The 16,226-nt window shown below is 39.0% G+C and overlaps 1 protein-coding gene and 1 long non-coding RNA gene across 4 annotated transcripts; one reads left to right on the top strand and one right to left on the bottom strand.

Annotated features, from left to right (window-relative positions):
- Positions 1 to 898: 898 nt before the first annotated feature.
- On the bottom strand, positions 899 to 1,506 carry LOC130161283 (uncharacterized). Its single transcript, XR_008826122.1, has 2 exons — positions 1,367 to 1,506; positions 899 to 1,315 (listed from the first exon to the last, which is right to left on the bottom strand). It is a non-coding gene; the product is annotated as an uncharacterized LOC130161283 (long non-coding RNA).
- A 2,240-nt stretch (positions 1,507 to 3,746) lies between these two features.
- Positions 3,747 to 15,487, top strand: LOC130161279 (copine-3-like). 3 transcript variants are annotated; one of them, XM_056364475.1, is made up of 17 exons: positions 3,747 to 3,896; positions 4,691 to 4,839; positions 5,250 to 5,429; positions 5,729 to 5,803; positions 5,896 to 5,967; positions 6,071 to 6,151; positions 8,614 to 8,703; positions 9,619 to 9,717; positions 9,917 to 10,003; positions 10,120 to 10,179; positions 10,299 to 10,432; positions 10,565 to 10,619; positions 10,722 to 10,773; positions 10,926 to 11,059; positions 12,286 to 12,522; positions 12,805 to 12,917; positions 13,736 to 13,875. In XM_056364475.1, the coding sequence occupies exons 2-16, from the start codon at positions 4,708 to 4,710 to the stop codon at positions 12,913 to 12,915; spliced, it is 1,599 nt and encodes a 532-aa protein (XP_056220450.1). In that variant the 5' UTR covers positions 3,747 to 3,896; positions 4,691 to 4,707; the 3' UTR covers positions 12,916 to 12,917; positions 13,736 to 13,875. The 3 variants fall into 3 exon arrangements, with proteins under 3 accessions (XP_056220450.1, XP_056220448.1, XP_056220449.1); XM_056364473.1 differs by lacking the exon at positions 12,805 to 12,917 and having other exon boundaries at positions 13,736 to 15,487; XM_056364474.1 differs by lacking the exon at positions 12,805 to 12,917 and having other exon boundaries at positions 3,754 to 3,862; positions 13,736 to 15,487.
- Positions 15,488 to 16,226: the final 739 nt, after the last annotated feature.

Raw genomic sequence — 16,226 nt, 5'->3', positions numbered from 1 at the left:
TTACCATGATAATTGGGTCATACATTTAAAATGAGGTGGACTAACCATAAAGATCATGGTTTCATCCTTGAACCTTATCAACACTTGCTGACTAATCTCTGCAGGTACATCAATACTGAGGCAGTCAACTGAATGCTGCATCCTTTGTTCCACCAACAATATACACGTTAGTTTCCTATCATAGAATTATTATCTATAACAATCCTTTGGCTTAAATCAGATCAAATGCATGTAGGTTTGTGGATGACAACAATCACAGCGAAAGTAGAGTCTCAATTCAGGCACAATTGGTGGAAAAGAGGAAAATTTAAACCAAATGAAACCAAAATGACAACATGCGTAAGAAGAACAAATTAATGTTTGGATGATCTGTAAGCTTCTTATAGCCATTTTATTTTAATCGTCATAGTTAACCTTTTTCTTATCACCTTGACTAAACAGACAAAGGGACATGTATGACTCACTCTCACACACTCTTTTGCCTCCCAACAGGAAATTCTGCTACTTTCATCAACCTGACTGAGCTTGGTTCCTCCTGTGGTCACATACTTAGAAAAGTATTTTAGCATCCTGCACGGTTCAAAAACGTTCTAATAGTGCAATGTAAATGTTTTCTACTGCAGGACCATCTATTGCTTCATGCTCCTGCAGCGTCTTTGTTTCACACAAAATGCACAAAAAAGGTCAGACGCTGCCCCTCAGGGCTGTCTGAATCGTAGACCAGGGGTGAAAAGAAATCAAAATGAGTCTCTGCTCTGCTACTGAAGAACCACCGCCTGGAAAGGCAGGTATAGATTGAAGGAGCTTTTGCTGTTTAGAGAAAAAAAACTCTCACCCCCACAGGGTGAGTGCAGTGTTCAAAATACTCAAAAGACCAGTGAATGTCCACACCAAAGAATTTAGTTCAAATTGTTTAGTGAATCTTTTCAGCAAGCAATGAACAATTACAGAATTCTGGATCAGATGTGCCTTTTCCTAACCAATAACAAGTGTTGGTCAGTCCACAGTCTGACAACCTAACTTTCCCTGATCCAGTGTATTTATACAAGTACAAACAAAGAAATGTGCATGGGCGTTTTGTCGTCTTCTGATTGGCTCTGCTGACTTCCTCCTTCCCATCTGACTCCGACCTCAAATGTCACCTAAAGCTCAGCACGCTCAAAGGAAGACAGTTAATGCATACATATAAATTACCACTAATCTACCTCTGTTACCTCCGGCTGCCCCCCTACACATGGCCATAGGGTGATCTTTATCAGTGGTTGTAAATAGTTTCCCTGAGGCAGATGTTTAAATGAACACTCACCCTTAGCACCTAAATATCCACTAGTATAAATCATTAAACAGTTTTACTCACCCTTAGCACCTAAATATCCACTAGTATAAATCATTAAACAGTTTTAACTTTAATAGTCTAAAATACTACAACAGTCCCCCTTTTGAACTCAACAAACTGAGTTCAACATTCTGTGTCCTCAACAGGTCAACCTTGCGATGGGGCGGAACCTCCCCCTGAAGGAGCTTTTGCTGTTTAGAGAAAAAAAACTCTCACCCCCACAGGGTGAGTGCAGTGTTCAAAATACTCAAAAGACCAGTGAATGTCCACACCAAAGAATTTAGTTCAAATTGTTTAGTGAATCTTTTCAGCAAGCAATGAACAATTACAGAATTCTGGATCAGATGTGCCTTTTCCTAACCAATAACAAGTGTTGGTCAGTCCACAGTCTGACAACCTAACTTTCCCTGATCCAGTGTATTTATACAAGTACAAACAAAGAAATGTGCATGGGCGTTTTGTCGTCTTCTGATTGGCTCTGCTGACTTCCTCCTTCCCATCTGACTCCGACCTCAAATGTCACCTAAAGCTCAGCACGCTCAAAGGAAGACAGTTAATGCATACATATAAATTACCACTAATCTACCTCTGTTACCTCCGGCTGCCCCCCTACACATGGCCATAGGGTGATCTTTATCAGTGGTTGTAAATAGTTTCCCTGAGGCAGATGTTTAAATGAACACTCACCCTTAGCACCTAAATATCCACTAGTATAAATCATTAAACAGTTTTAACTTTAATAGTCTAAAATACTACAACAAGATCAAATGAAAATAAGCAAGCTGGAGGAGCATCAAGGCCAGGGAGCAGGTCATGGAACCATATACAAAGCATTGGGAGGCAACTACAATGTGCATATAACTGAAGAAGAAAAAAGAGGAGAAGCAGGCACAAAAAAGAAACAAAAAGAGGAGAAGGAGGCACAGAAAAAGAAACAAAAAGAGGAGAAGGTGAGGAGGAAAGCAAAGAACAGATGTAGACAGAGAACAAGAGGGAGATTTAGAGCTGGATGCACAAGGATGGTTCAATCAGAGGTTTCTTCCTATTCAGAGTTTTTCCTCTCCAAGTGCTGTTCATGGTGGGAACTGTTGGGTTTCTCTCTATAATATTGTAAGGTCTTGACCTACAATATTCTAGGAATTAAAGTGCCTCAAGATAATGTATTTTATGATTTGTTACTACACAAATTAAATTATATCTGTCCCTTTTTATGCAGCATGGTGAGCTGCATGTGAGTAAGGGAAATGGGGCCTGAATGTCTGCACCACACTTGCTGTGAGGTTTGGTCTGCACCCTATGGTCTCTGCTTTGTCAGCAATGAGTCTTTGAGTCTTTCACTGATTTCCAAAACAACAAAAAAGGCTCTTGAGATAGATAATGGGGCATGATTCCTGTTGTTGGTCCTTTACCTTGATTATACCCTTATTGCCCTCGCCACACATTCGTCAGGCAGCCAACACAACATACTTGAACTTTGTGTAGTGAATGTGCAAAATCATGGGAAAATAAACTTGAATTTCAGCCTGAAGAAGAATCACCACGGCTATACTTAAGCATTTATTGTTCAAAAACAAAAGCTTACATTCCATTTCCATTTTTTAAAATGTATTTATGATCTGTTAACAACAAGCACTTTTTGCAATAAATTAGCCTATGTGACTTTTTGTATTGTCATAATTTCATATCACATCTACATGGCCGATTTGATCTTTTTACAAAGTAGATTGAGCTACTTTTTATAAGTAGCTTTAACTAAACTGGATTTCTCCCTACCACAGATTTGCTGTAGTTAAACTTCTTCCAGTGTGAGTATGTATGGAGGTTTTAGATTTTTTTAATGTAAAGCACTCTGAACTGCTTTTATATGAGAAAGTGCTCGCAAATAAATTTGAATTTGAATTCCAGTGGGCACAGTGTAAAGACTACATTCGTCAGTGAAATTAACACAGATTAATAGACTACTAATTATTAGCCTGTTCAGTACAGGTATCATCTAGGTATGCATAATAGGCTGCTGTTTTATATTGACGTTAATAGTGGGCTATCTGTATTAATGTATACACATTTTGCAACAATATTAAATTCGTTAAAGTAGCGTTAGTGATATAGGCCTAGGTTTTCCTTTGAGTACTTTCAAAATACAGTTATCAAACTGAAGCAATCTAAAATAATATAAAGATACTTATGTAAGACTGTGTGTTTTTCTTTTATTTATTTGATTATTTATTTTATTCATTTATTTTATTTAACAAACAGCGGTGCAGTTCCTGACTACTTCAAAATAAAACTTTCAAATTAGACCGACCCTCAGCTAGAACATCAACAACAATCAACTGCAACTGGCAGATACAGAGAATGTACTGACGCAGAGGTGAAGACTGAGCACAGATCATTGACATTAAGCGGACGGTGTAGCTTTGAGACCGGTTGTTGTGTAGCAGACGTTACGGTGGGCGGACCTAGAAGACAGAGCTCAGACCGGAGTTTGCTTGGGCTGGATCCCCGACGTGACACTTCCTAACGGACGTAAATATCATCTTTTTACAACGTATTTTTTCCCGTGAGTCCCGTATCGTGCATTACACTTTCAAACGTAGGGTTAAACGTGATTTAGCCTAACATAACCTAATTATATTATCGGAAGTTAACGTGGTAAACCAGCTAGCTGTCAGTTTACTAGCACTCAGATCACTAGCCCCATTAGCCTGCTAGCGTTAACGTTAGCTCTCTCTCTCCACAACGACTGGGATTCATTAATGTTTACTGTGTCATATTTTCCATGAGGCTCAGTCAGTGTTTCATCAGGCTGCTTTAGAGAGGGGCGCCACAGTTTTGTGCAGCTGTATGAAGCTAAGCAGCTACATGTTTGGCGTAACGTTAACGCCCAGTTCGAGTTGTGACGGTGTGTTGTTGCAGGTAGGTTAGTTTGCTGTAATGTTACTGTCAGTAAAAAGGATAGGGTGTGTACTGTCACTGTGCTGAGCCAGCTCTTCAAGGTAAGATAAAACCCCCTTTAAAATGCTACTTCTTATTAATGTATAATAATGGTAACAATAACAACACACTTTACTTATAGAGCACTATTCATACAAAAGAATAAAGAAAGAAAAGAAAAGAAAGAATAAAAGTACACGTTAAGATATATGATATTAAAACCAGAAACCAGTAATATTAATTAAAGAAATTATCAAAAGCCAAATAGTTTTTTTTTTTTTTTTTGCTGTCTTTAAAATGTTCACAGAGCCCCACAGTTTTGGAGCATATGTATATCTTTCAGGGCTAACAGATCTTTGCCAACCATCTCCACAAGTCCACAACAGTTACGTCCCTGTCTGTCTTTGTTGTTTCCTCCAGTTTGTTGCCAGTCAGACATGGCTGCCCAGTGTGTAACCAAGGTGGAGCTGACTGTGTCCTGTGACAATCTCCTGGACAAAGACATTGGCTCCAAGTCGGACCCTCTGTGTGTCATGTTAATGAGCACTTCTGAATCTCAGTGGTATGAGGTCAGTGGGGTGGTTGCATCTAGATTTGTTTAATACCAGAGAGTTAATATTAGTTAGCTCAGAGTAAACCCAAAATCTGGGTGATGTGAGTTTTTCTGAATGTCAAACACATTGTAGTAGGTCAGTAAAGAACCTCTCCAGCTCTAGGAAACAGATAATGTGATGTATTTAAAATAATACATTTTCCTAGGTTTAGTAGTTATGACACCGTTGCTCTTGCAAGAGAAAATCTCAGAGCAGTGCAAGTCGCTAACCCCTAGATGGAGAAGTTATTGTGTAAATCAGCAGTCACATAATTTCCTGTTTGATCTGTACATGTGTGCCAATACATACTACTTATTACTCCTTTATGTTCACAGAGATACTACTTCTCAGACTCTCTCACATAGCAATCCATTGTTTCCTAATAGGTGGAACGCACAGAGAAAGTCCAGAACTGCCTCAGTCCAAAGTTCGCGAAAAAGTTTGTCATCGACTACTACTTTGAAATAGTTCAGAAACTGAAGTTTGGGCTTTATGACATTGACAACAAGACTATTGACCTGAGTGACGACGACTTCCTGGGGGAATTGGAGTGTACCTTGGGCCAGGTAAGGTCTCTGTTCTCTTCTTTTGGAAGGACACACCTCCGTGTTCACAATCCCTGTTTGTAAAAGGCCGTCTCTTAGCTCTCTCACTTGGGACTGTTGGTTGCTTTATGGTCTGCTGAAGATTTGTCTTCACTCAGTCACTCGCCGTGTAATTTGACCTCACATGTTCATTCTGCCTGCTTGTTTTGTCATGTAATTTGCCTTGTGGCCTGGAGGCTCCTCTGTTGTACTCATTCTGCTGCGCCTGCTGCATCTCCTTTATCCTTATTAAACTGCTCTCTGTTTTTACTTGCTCATAGGTTGTGTCTAGTAAAAAACTGATCCGACCACTCGTCTTGAAGAACAAGTCACCTGCAGGAAAAGGGACCATCACAGTGAGTGCCAGAGAGAGTTAGAGAGACATTTTGTGATATTGTTTGCCTTTATATTCATTTATTTATTTATGTTATCCTCTGTTCTGCTGTAGATCATTGCAGAAGAAATAAAAGATAATAGGGTGGTGAATTTTGAGGTGCAAGCGAGGAAACTGGATAACAAGGTATGGGCGATTCTTTTTAGATTCTTAAATGCTGTCACTCATCTTCTAGAGATTTAGTTGCATTTTACTTATTGCTGTGTTTCATTTCTTTATTCGTTTTCAGGATTTCTTTGGGAAGTCTGACCCTTACTTGGAATTCTACAAGGCAACAGGAACTGGATGGCAGCTGGCTCACAGGACAGAGGTAAACACACTCCTGCAATGACAGTGCTACATTTCTTATACAAGTATTGAAATATTAACCTTTCAATTCATTCCTGTCATAACTACACATGAAGCAACTGGAATATGAACAATGGTGGTTAACTAATGGTTAACTAATACTTGGTTTTCACTCATAACTGTCTGTGTGAAAAGAGGAACCCCTGATGGCTGTGTTACACCACAGCCTTTGCATTTTATAAATGTGGGGCTAAGCTCACATTTCTCCAGTTAGAAAAGTCATGATGTTGGACTTGGTGCCCCACACAACGGCAGATTATATAACCAACCCCTTCTGCTCTCATTAAAAAGCATACTTGGGTTTTTTGAGCTAATGTTTGATCTGATGTCGTATTTGTGAATGAGGAAGCAGGGAATTCATGTTTGTTTGTGGTTGAATTAGAGAAGCCTGAGGGTTTTTCCCTGTATGACATCAGAAATGATCATTACTATAAATCAGACCATCAAAGCTAAGAATAAACAATTTATTTCATTCAGTTCTATTGTGATTTACACAGTTTCACATTGCTGTTGTGGTGACATTGTGAGTTTCTCCCCTGGATACCAAGACAGTATACATTGATGTATATACTGAATTGGGACACAACACTGAGCATCTTACACTGCAATACCTGCATCATTTCTGTTTTTGGCTTATATCTCTAAGTTTATCAACGGTAGAAAATTTAAGAGAGAAATTTGAGAAATCTGTTCCTGGACCTTGATAGATGTTCAGCTCAGATTATCTGGAAATGTGATCGCTTCACAGATCCAGTCTTAAACCTCCCGAACTGCTTGTAGGCTCATTGGGGTGTGCTGATTAATATCAAACATGTTTGATATTTGGGTTTTAAAATTGGGATAATTACGACTGATTATGTCGGTCCCAGAGCATCTGGTGGTGCCGCCAAGCAACAGTAAACAGTCTAGTGCTTGAGGTTAATGTTAGCATACTACTGTTGACAGTAACAAAACAATCTCATGGAAGAATAGACAACTTGTGTTGACCTCTCCCCAACCAATTTTTCATCCAGACTCTCTCTGCTTTTGTTTTTTCTCACTGCAAAGTTTACAAGTTGTTGCTCCACAGTCTCCATTTTGTTTACATTTGAATCCCCGTGAGGTCACATGAGATGAGATCAAGTGAGGTGGTGCATTGCTCCCTGGTTGCTCCTTCTGGCAGGATAACCTTAATAAGAACCTGTAGTGTGATATGTGTTTCAAACCTTGTAGAGTGTGTATGTTTGAGATTAGAGAGAAGGTAATCTGTTAAATTTCTCCTTATGTGGGGCACCCTGGCTCACCTGGTAAAGCTTATATAACATAGGCTCAGTCCTTACTGCAGCGACCTGCGTTTGAATCCAGCCTGGGCTGCATGTCATTCTCTCTCTCACAAACACAAACAAAAGCCGATGTGGTGACAGTGGACAACCACAGCACTGCACTGTCGATCTAATCTTGAATAGTTTGCCTCATCAAAATGTAGTAAATAGAAAACTCAAATACAACCTATTTTACTCTCTTAATATGTGTATGAAGAAAGTGAAATGGTGTGAGCTCACATTAGTACAATGTACAGTATAATAAGTGTGTATTATTTGAAGCAGTTTCTATTCTATTTGTAAGGGTTCATGATTTTTTTTGTGGCAGGAAATAAGGAAAAGAGATAACTAATATTCATTCACATTTTTTTAGTTATTTGTCTATGTAGATGGAGAATTTGTCTTCATGCAGCCATCAGTTCATTTTACACCATAAATCACACAGCAGCAATGTTACCGTCTTATTAGATGGTCACACTGACTAATGAGCAGACAGTCGCCCGCCAAACAACACCAGCAGACACAGACTTGGAGCAGCAACCGACATTATCTTTCCTGCTTAAGCGTCCTTCTTATCTTACAGACTTGAACATACGTCTTGTCGTGCACTTGCGCGCTTGTTGCGATAAGCATAATGTTATATCTTGTATATACAGTCACTCCATCGCTTAGTTGGACTTTAAGAGTGCGAACTATCAACAGACTGAATGTACTGCTGAACTGAAGATCTGAATCAACGGTGAAAGTCAGTCAGTGTGAACAGGGGATACGTTCACTTACTGTTATACATACGGAAAGTAATCCTTTCCACTGCATGAATATTTTACACAATGTATTCCATTCATCAGAACCAGGTATTTCTTTTTGCCATTTCTTAGTAAGGGATTTCTATTCTCCCTCTTCTTCCATTCAAGTCCCTTGTGTTTAATCAGGCACATCAGCTCAAAATTCAGAATAATTTGGATTAGAAAGACAGTTTCCAAGATGGAACTTTAAAATCTCATTGATTTTTACTGACTGTGAGTTAGAGATCAAGATTCTGCATATGTTCCATGTTAATTTGTTCCTGGTAAAAGTTTTTGTGTGTGTGTGTGTGTGTCATCTTCACTTATTTTGTCTTCAGGTGGTGAAGAACAACTTGAATCCAACATGGAGACCCTTTCGAATCCCCCTGCAGTCTCTCTGTGGAGGAGACATGGACAAATCGATAAAAGTACACTTAATACCTTTTGTAATATCAACTTGCACCTGATTTCAGTGGTACTTATTTTCATGTTTACGACACCGTACAACCCTTTGAGCTTTTGTTAATGATGAAAACAGTTTCAGATTAAACTTGGGTTGGATCTCCCTCTCAGACGTCTGGAAACATCTGAACTCATTATAGTGTATTTAGCACTAGTTTGACAATATATATTTTTTTAACCTCTGAAGCAAACATGTCAGGAAGGAAGCAGTTTCCAACCATACAGGACAAGTGAGTTACCCAGAGCAGCCGCCAGTGTTTGTCTTTTTTTCATCTCACCATCACTTAACGGGTGAAGTGTGTGAATGGAGTAGCTGGAGCATAAAATGAGACACCTCCTCAGCACGGTGTCCAGCCCTCAAACTTTCCTTCATCCAACTCGATCCTCTCATAGAACACGTGTGAAACCACATACTCTCGTTTAAACCATGTTACAGCCAGTGTCTGTCTAGTACAGCAGTATTACATAGAGTTATGCTTTGAATCTCACTTTTGCATGTTGTTTGTTTCTTCTTTTTTCTACATCTCCAGTTTTTTAATAAACTGAAAGGGTCAGTTCACTTAAATTACAAAACTTTCCTCTCTTACCTCTAATGCTGATAGTTTTGATTTTATTTGATCAGTTTTTGAAATATCTGAGAGCATCTATTTTATGTATCCCTGTGACTCTGGATAATTTGTAGACTTTGCTCTGAGCAGGTATCATCAAGATTGTTTCTTAGATAGAAAATATAGTTTGAATGAAAACTGTTGAGGTCTGGATTATGTTTTTGTAGTTTGTGTGAACCGACTCCTTAAGAGAACTTTTTTCTTCGTGTGACTTCTTTGACATGTTTCTTGCTTGCCTGGTCAGTCACATCAAGTATTTCTACCTGTTTCCAGGTTGAGTGTTATGACTATGACAACGATGGTTCACATGATCTCATTGGAACTTTTGAGACCACAATGACACGCCTCCAAGAAGCAACACAGACTTCTCCGGTATGATTGTGTGTGGGTGTGTTCACATTGTTTGGATGTAACAGCCGGAATTTCAAATACCACCACAGCTGGTTGTGTTGATTAAAAATAATAATTTTTTTCAGTGGGCTGTGGTGGAGTAGACCACTGTTTTACTACAATTTCAGTTAGTTAATCAGGTGTTGACACAGACACCCATGTGGTTCTGTTTTCTCCACAGGCAGAGTTTGAATGCATCAACAGCAAGAAGAAACAGAAAAAGAAAGCCTACAAGAACTCTGGTGTTGTGAGCGTGAAGCTGTGCAAGGTGTAGTACTGTGTTTGCCTTATGTTGTTATGTCGAACTTGTTCTCATGTGTGATTAGTCTTTGCATTTCTAGAAGTATGGATTTGAGATTACATGTTCTCCAATGTTTTCTCTAGGTGGTGAAGGAGTATACATTCCTAGATTATATCATGGGAGGCTGTCAGATCAACTTCACTGTGAGTTATGGCCTCTCTATTTATGACAACTTTTGTTTCCTTGTGCTCTTGAGTGACTTATAAGGCAAATGGTATCTGCGTGTGTTGTTTCCATGCATCACTTGCACGTCTGCTGGCAGGTGGCTATCGACTTCACAGGCTCCAATGGGGATCCCAGGTCTCCTCAGTCTCTGCACTACATAAGTCCTCAGGGTGTTAACGAGTACCTCTCTGCTATCTGGTCTGTGGGCAACGTCATCCAGGACTATGACAGGTACGACACAGTCTAGTGCATTCTAAACTTCACATACAGATTTATCGTCTCTGCAAATGGGAGCCAATTTCAAAAAGTTTTGTACAAAGTCGCTCATCCACTAAAGTACCCCTTGTTGTCTTTTCTGTGTAGTGACAAGATGTTTCCTGCCTTCGGCTTTGGAGCCCAGATTCCTCCCTCATGGCAGGTAAAGCTTGCATTTAAGTAAGACTAAGATTTATACAAAAGTATGATTGCTGTTTGTGGTGATTTTGCACAGGAAATTATATCTGGTGATGTTGTGTTTCAGGTGTCCCACGAGTTTCCTCTCAATTTCAACCCATCAAATCCATTTTGTGCAGGTGTGTTCACAAGTCATTGTTTTATAGGTTCATTTAGATACATTTTCAGACAGATGGAAGTCGATGATATTGTCTCATAAGCAGGATGACAGTAGTAATCAGTTTGCAGTGTGTTGATACAAGTCTGAACACTATTGTGTGTGTGTGTGTAGGTGTTGAAGGCGTGGTGGAGGCTTACAGGGTGTGTCTGCCCCAGGTCAAACTCTACGGTCCCACCAACTTCTCCCCTATCATCAACCACGTGGCCTCCTTTGCTAAACAAGCCCTTCAGCAGACCACTGCATCAGTGAGTATTTTTCTGTTGAGCCACTGCCAAAAATACAACTGTAAACTCATTGAGTTTCACAGTGGGATGGTTTGGGTTTGTGCTAAATCTCACTTGGATTTCCCTTTAAATATATAACATATATTTTGAGGGCTTCATTGACCTAAACAACATTAGTCATATTGTGAACAAGATGCAGGACCAGTGGCATCCCCAACATTCCACAACACACAGATGTAAAAGAAATACTTTATCAGGTTTGACTTGTTAAAAAATGAACACGTTCTTCGAAATCTCATTGTTACCTGTGCACTGCCACTTCCTGTAGCATATGTTATTTACACCTGCAGTAAACACTTGTGCCACACTGTGGCAGAAAAGCCTGTTAATACCCATTTCCTAATTCTTTGTGTATAATGTAATGCACCTTTCCCAGCGCAGCAGGGTGATTTGATAATAGCTTGATCCAGAGCATCTGGAGTTCAAATGAAAAAGCTCCATTGAAGGGGGTGTTGTTGGCTCACTGAACAAATGAGGTGGAGTGCACATTTAAAAAAAGCCGTTCCAACAATTTTAGGTCGACAGCTAATGGATAAATGGATGGATGGATGATTTGTTTTGTACATGAGATATTAAAATACACAAAGACAAAATAAGTACAATTATATATTAACTTTCAGCACTAACAATAATAAAGTAAATCAAGCTGACATTTACTTCCACTTACTTCATTTATGCATCCATTATTTCTTTCTTCACTTTCAGGATATTAAACATAGAAATCTAATGAAGCATAATACAAATAAACATTCAAAAGCCATGCAACAATAAAAAGCTAACCAATAACTATGTTAATATTAGGCGAATAAAATAACATAAGGTTTGAAAAGTCCATACTTCAACTCACAGTGGTTCTCTTTGTTCTCAGTGGTTTGGAGGGAAAGGGCTTTGCAGACAAGGGTGGGGTTATGTAACTTCCTGGATGTGGATAATAGGATGACGGGTGATATCATTGTGGACAATAGCTGGATGTATCTGGAACTCTGTTAACCTTTTGATTTGAAATGTAATCATCTTCTTAAAAGTATTGAGGTGGAGGAGAAGACACTGGAATTTGTTTGGGTATCTTGCACAGTGGCCAGAATTACTCACGCACAGATTGCAAGTTTTAATAAAGACTCAAACGCTTGTCATAACAACTATTTAATGATCCTTCTTCTGCCCGTGTTGTTGCCGTCTTCCTGAAGCAATACTTTGTTCTGCTCATCATCACTGACGGAGTGATCACAGACATGGATGACACCCGCAGCGCCATCGTCAACGCCTCTCGTCTGCCCATGTCAATCATCATTGTCGGAGTAGGTGGGGCCGACTTCAGTGCCATGGAGTTCCTGGATGGAGACGATGGACGACTGCGTTCACAGACAGGCGAAGCCGCCATGCGAGACATCGTCCAGTTTGTGCCGTTCAGACAGTTCCAAAATGTAAGTAAAATTTTATACAATTCACTTTCTTAATTATAAAATAAGGAAACGCGAGTGGTGTGGGTTGTGATTTCAGGTGATTTTCATCCAATTCATTGCTATAAAAACTGCATGCAAACTTTTTCCTAAACATTCCACTGCAACATTTTCAGTTTAACTGGCTTCAAAATGACAAAAATCAAACATAGTAGAGTATGCACGTTTAAACCCAGGGATTCCCAGCCCCTCAGTTTAGATCTCACTTAGCTTATTTGTATGCCTTGTGTATTTATCTCTTTTCAGGCGCCCAGCCAGGCTCTTGCCCAAAGCGTATTGGCCGAGTTACCTCAGCAAGTGGCCTCCTTCTTCAGTTTATTCAAACTGAAGCCTCCCCACGATCCCAATCCTTCATAGGGGTACCCCAGATATTTCAGTCATAATCCCCACCACTATCCAAGTCTGTGTTTAGCCCATATGACATTGACTGCCTCACTGAAACACTGCATTAATCACCTCTATCCTCTTTTTTTCATCCCAACTTTTCCAACTCTGTTTTCTCAGCAACTCATGCTCATCTACATAAAGGGAAAACTCCTCTCTAGATCACTAATTTGTGATACTATTTGCAGTTTTAGGTTTTTTCTATTGTTTTGATGGGTATTTCACCAGTTCCAGCAATGTACAAAGATATTTGCAGCACAGCTACAATGACAGCTTGACATTTTTATGTATTTTCAGCATTAGCAGTAAATCTCAGGTTCTGGTGTGCATCACAGAAAACGCATCTCGTTTGTTACATTTACACTCGGTGTCCACACTACTCTGGAGTTTTTGAGCCTGTAAAACAGAGACTTTTGGAAACACTCCTGGCCCTGCCAATTGATTGCTGTTCCTTGTTCGTTGTATTTTCTGCAACTAACCAACTGCAGAGTAAACAATCTGTTTCCTTTAAATACTAGCATCTGCATGCCTAGTGTACGTGAATGGTCAAGTGATATGTTTATTCAGGTTTGATAGTATGGATGGACATTTATTTCTGATGAAGTGAAAAACAAAGGTCATTTTCATGTAAAAGAGTGGAATTTTCCTTTAAACTGTCTTCATCTGCATGACTTTCTACTTCTCATTCGTGCTTTCTAATTAAATCAATGGTGATAAAGATCACATAATGAATATTTCTTCGAAAGTTATCTTTTATTTTTTTCTTCACTGTTTTGTGCTTTTGCCTCTTCAGGCTCCCAAAGAAGCACTGGCAAAGAGTGTGTTGGCAGAAGTCCCCGGTCAGCTTGTGGAGTTTCTCAATGTCATGAAACTGGTTCCACCCAACTCCAGTCCTGCACCAAACCCTGCGGCGAACATCTGATACTACAAGGAGGAACCCAGAAACAGACCACTCTCATCTCTCAGAATCCATCTTCATCACGTCCTGTAATTAGATTCCATCCTCCCTGAACCTCACTAATTCAACTTTTTTATTCCACCACCTTAATGAATACCAGGCTGCAGCTTAGTTAGTGACGACCAGCAAAACCAAACACTGTAGTTCTTCCACACTGTTGACCAATCTTTCTTTCTAAAGTGTCAGAAGAGATCTTGCTGATAGGTGTATGCATGTATGTTCATTTTAGCAGGTTTATCCGGTGCTGCTGAATCGAAGAAAAAGAAAATTATCATTAGATCATTCCATCATTTTAAAGGAATAAGTTTATAAGCAGGAAACTGCACTACTAAAAAACTTTATTGGAAAAAGTATGAAAGATAAATAGCACAATTATTGAAGTCATCAGTGTTTCTGTAGTACTTGTAAAAATGTCATTGCCAAAATGCTACTCTGGGTGCTGTTTTTTTTTATTTTTGTTATTGCATTATAAAAGTTTGCAATTTATTTGTATGCCTATTTCATGGCTGCAACATCAAGTTACATTAATTATGTAAAAGGCTTGTACATGCTAAGTTAACAAAGATGATATTTTAATCATGGAATCTAGAAATACATGAGAAGCTGGTGTGAAGAAGCATGGACTAGCATAGGTTAGTGACCCCCCCCTCCCATATATGATGTTTACATCCTCAGAGAAATAGCTGCAGTATAACTAGTAGCATAATTTTTTATATATAAAGTTGCTTTGTAGTTGTTGCTGTAGGCACATGGAGTATATATCTATGTAAATGTCTGCTGTTGCACATGCTCCCCTATGCACTCACCTGTAATAACTATATGATATACAGATCTAGTGATTGGTTTTACTCACTGAAGTGCCAAACGGTGTGTATTGATACCTCTAAGTATTAATCTGAAATATTGTGATAACTGGAAATAGTCATGGTAGATCTAGTTGTATTGTGGCAGCACTCATCATCCACTATATATTTGTTAATTTGCTGTGGTCCACCACTGTGCCAGTTAGTTTATCTTTCACATTTTGATTGGCAAAGACACTGTGGGGTAGTTTCCTGGACAGGGACAGACAGGACCATTTTGCCAATGGTATGACCATTGAATTTTGATATAGTCAAGGTTTAAGCTCTGTTCGGCAAACTGGCCTCAAATTCATATACACTCTGTTTATTTTTTATCAGTTAATAAGTAACACCTAGCTAAAACTAATGCAGTCTAATCCAACAGTCCTGTAACAAATCTTCCTTCATAAAAGATCTACATCAGACATCAGAGCCTTCATGCAGGAATTATTACAAAACTGTTGGATTAGACCGCATTAGCTTTAGCTAAATGTTCCTAATAAACTGCTAAATGAATGTATATCAGTGTTAAACCATCCTGTAGAAGGTAGATACAGTGTGCTGTTTATTTCCATTATGATTTTTTTTATTATTGTTTTTTTTATGATTCTATATATGCTATGACATCTATAAAACACGTATCTGATGTTTCATGTTATGTATCAGAAATGCATTATGTGCCTTAGTGTTATCATCCAAAAAGTGCATCAAGCCTGCAAATAAAGTACCTCTAATTCAGGACAAACTGAGCTTCATAGTTATTTAGCACTTTAAAGCCATTCATCATCACTTCTACCTTTCATGATCAGTCAGCAGCAGCGTGTGGGCCACTTACAGGAATCACCAGAACCTGAAGTTTCTTTGTGGTCATTGGAACAAGGGCAGCATATAGATGAATAGTAGACACAATATATGTTTTAAGTGTCAAATGTGGACCTTTGACAGACCGTTTTACCCACATGGTTATAAGCTTGTTTGATGGTAAAAGCTATTTTTGTCTACAGATACACATACCCTTAGTCCAGTTGAAACTGACAAAAGTAACTGGCGTCCACCGTTCTCAATTCCATATACAACAGACAAGTAACTTTTAGTTTTTGATGTAACATATTATCTAAAATAATACAACAAATAAAAAAGGCATCTACATTTCGTGGCTGGTGGTTTGTTTGAACTATTGAAACTGCTCCACTTTTCTCAGGTGTGATGGCTGCTTTCTCCCAACTGTGAAGTTCAGTTCAAGAGCGGGCACCTGCTAAATGGTCCAATGTTTATTCTCATCCATTCATGGCTGCATTTAAATAGATGTTTAGACCTGTTCTCCTGTTTGAGGACCAATCACCTGCGAGTAAGACAGAGCTCTGACTCTTGCCAGTATGTTTTGAAAGTTTTGAAATTCTGGTGCACTCTAAAGGTGAAATAAGACATTTGTTACATCTATATAACCATATCATTACTGAAAGAGGTGATAAAGTGATATGATG

This window comes from Seriola aureovittata, chromosome 20 (assembly GCF_021018895.1).
Source record: "Seriola aureovittata isolate HTS-2021-v1 ecotype China chromosome 20, ASM2101889v1, whole genome shotgun sequence".
Lineage (NCBI taxonomy): Eukaryota > Metazoa > Chordata > Actinopteri > Carangiformes > Carangidae > Seriola > Seriola aureovittata.
This window is presented reverse-complemented; position numbering and strand designations above follow the sequence as displayed.

Excerpts from the sequence above, each read along its gene's own strand:
- LOC130161279 (XM_056364473.1), top strand. The coding sequence starts at position 4,708 with ATGGCTGCCCAGTGTGTAACCAAGGTGGAGCTGACTGTGTCCTGTGAC. Across the intron at positions 5,430-5,728 it reads TGGAGTGTACCTTGGGCCAG|GTTGTGTCTAGTAAAAAACT; the intron begins GTAAGGTCTCTG and ends ACTTGCTCATAG. Across the intron at positions 10,004-10,119 it reads TGAGCGTGAAGCTGTGCAAG|GTGGTGAAGGAGTATACATT; the intron begins GTGTAGTACTGT and ends TGTTTTCTCTAG.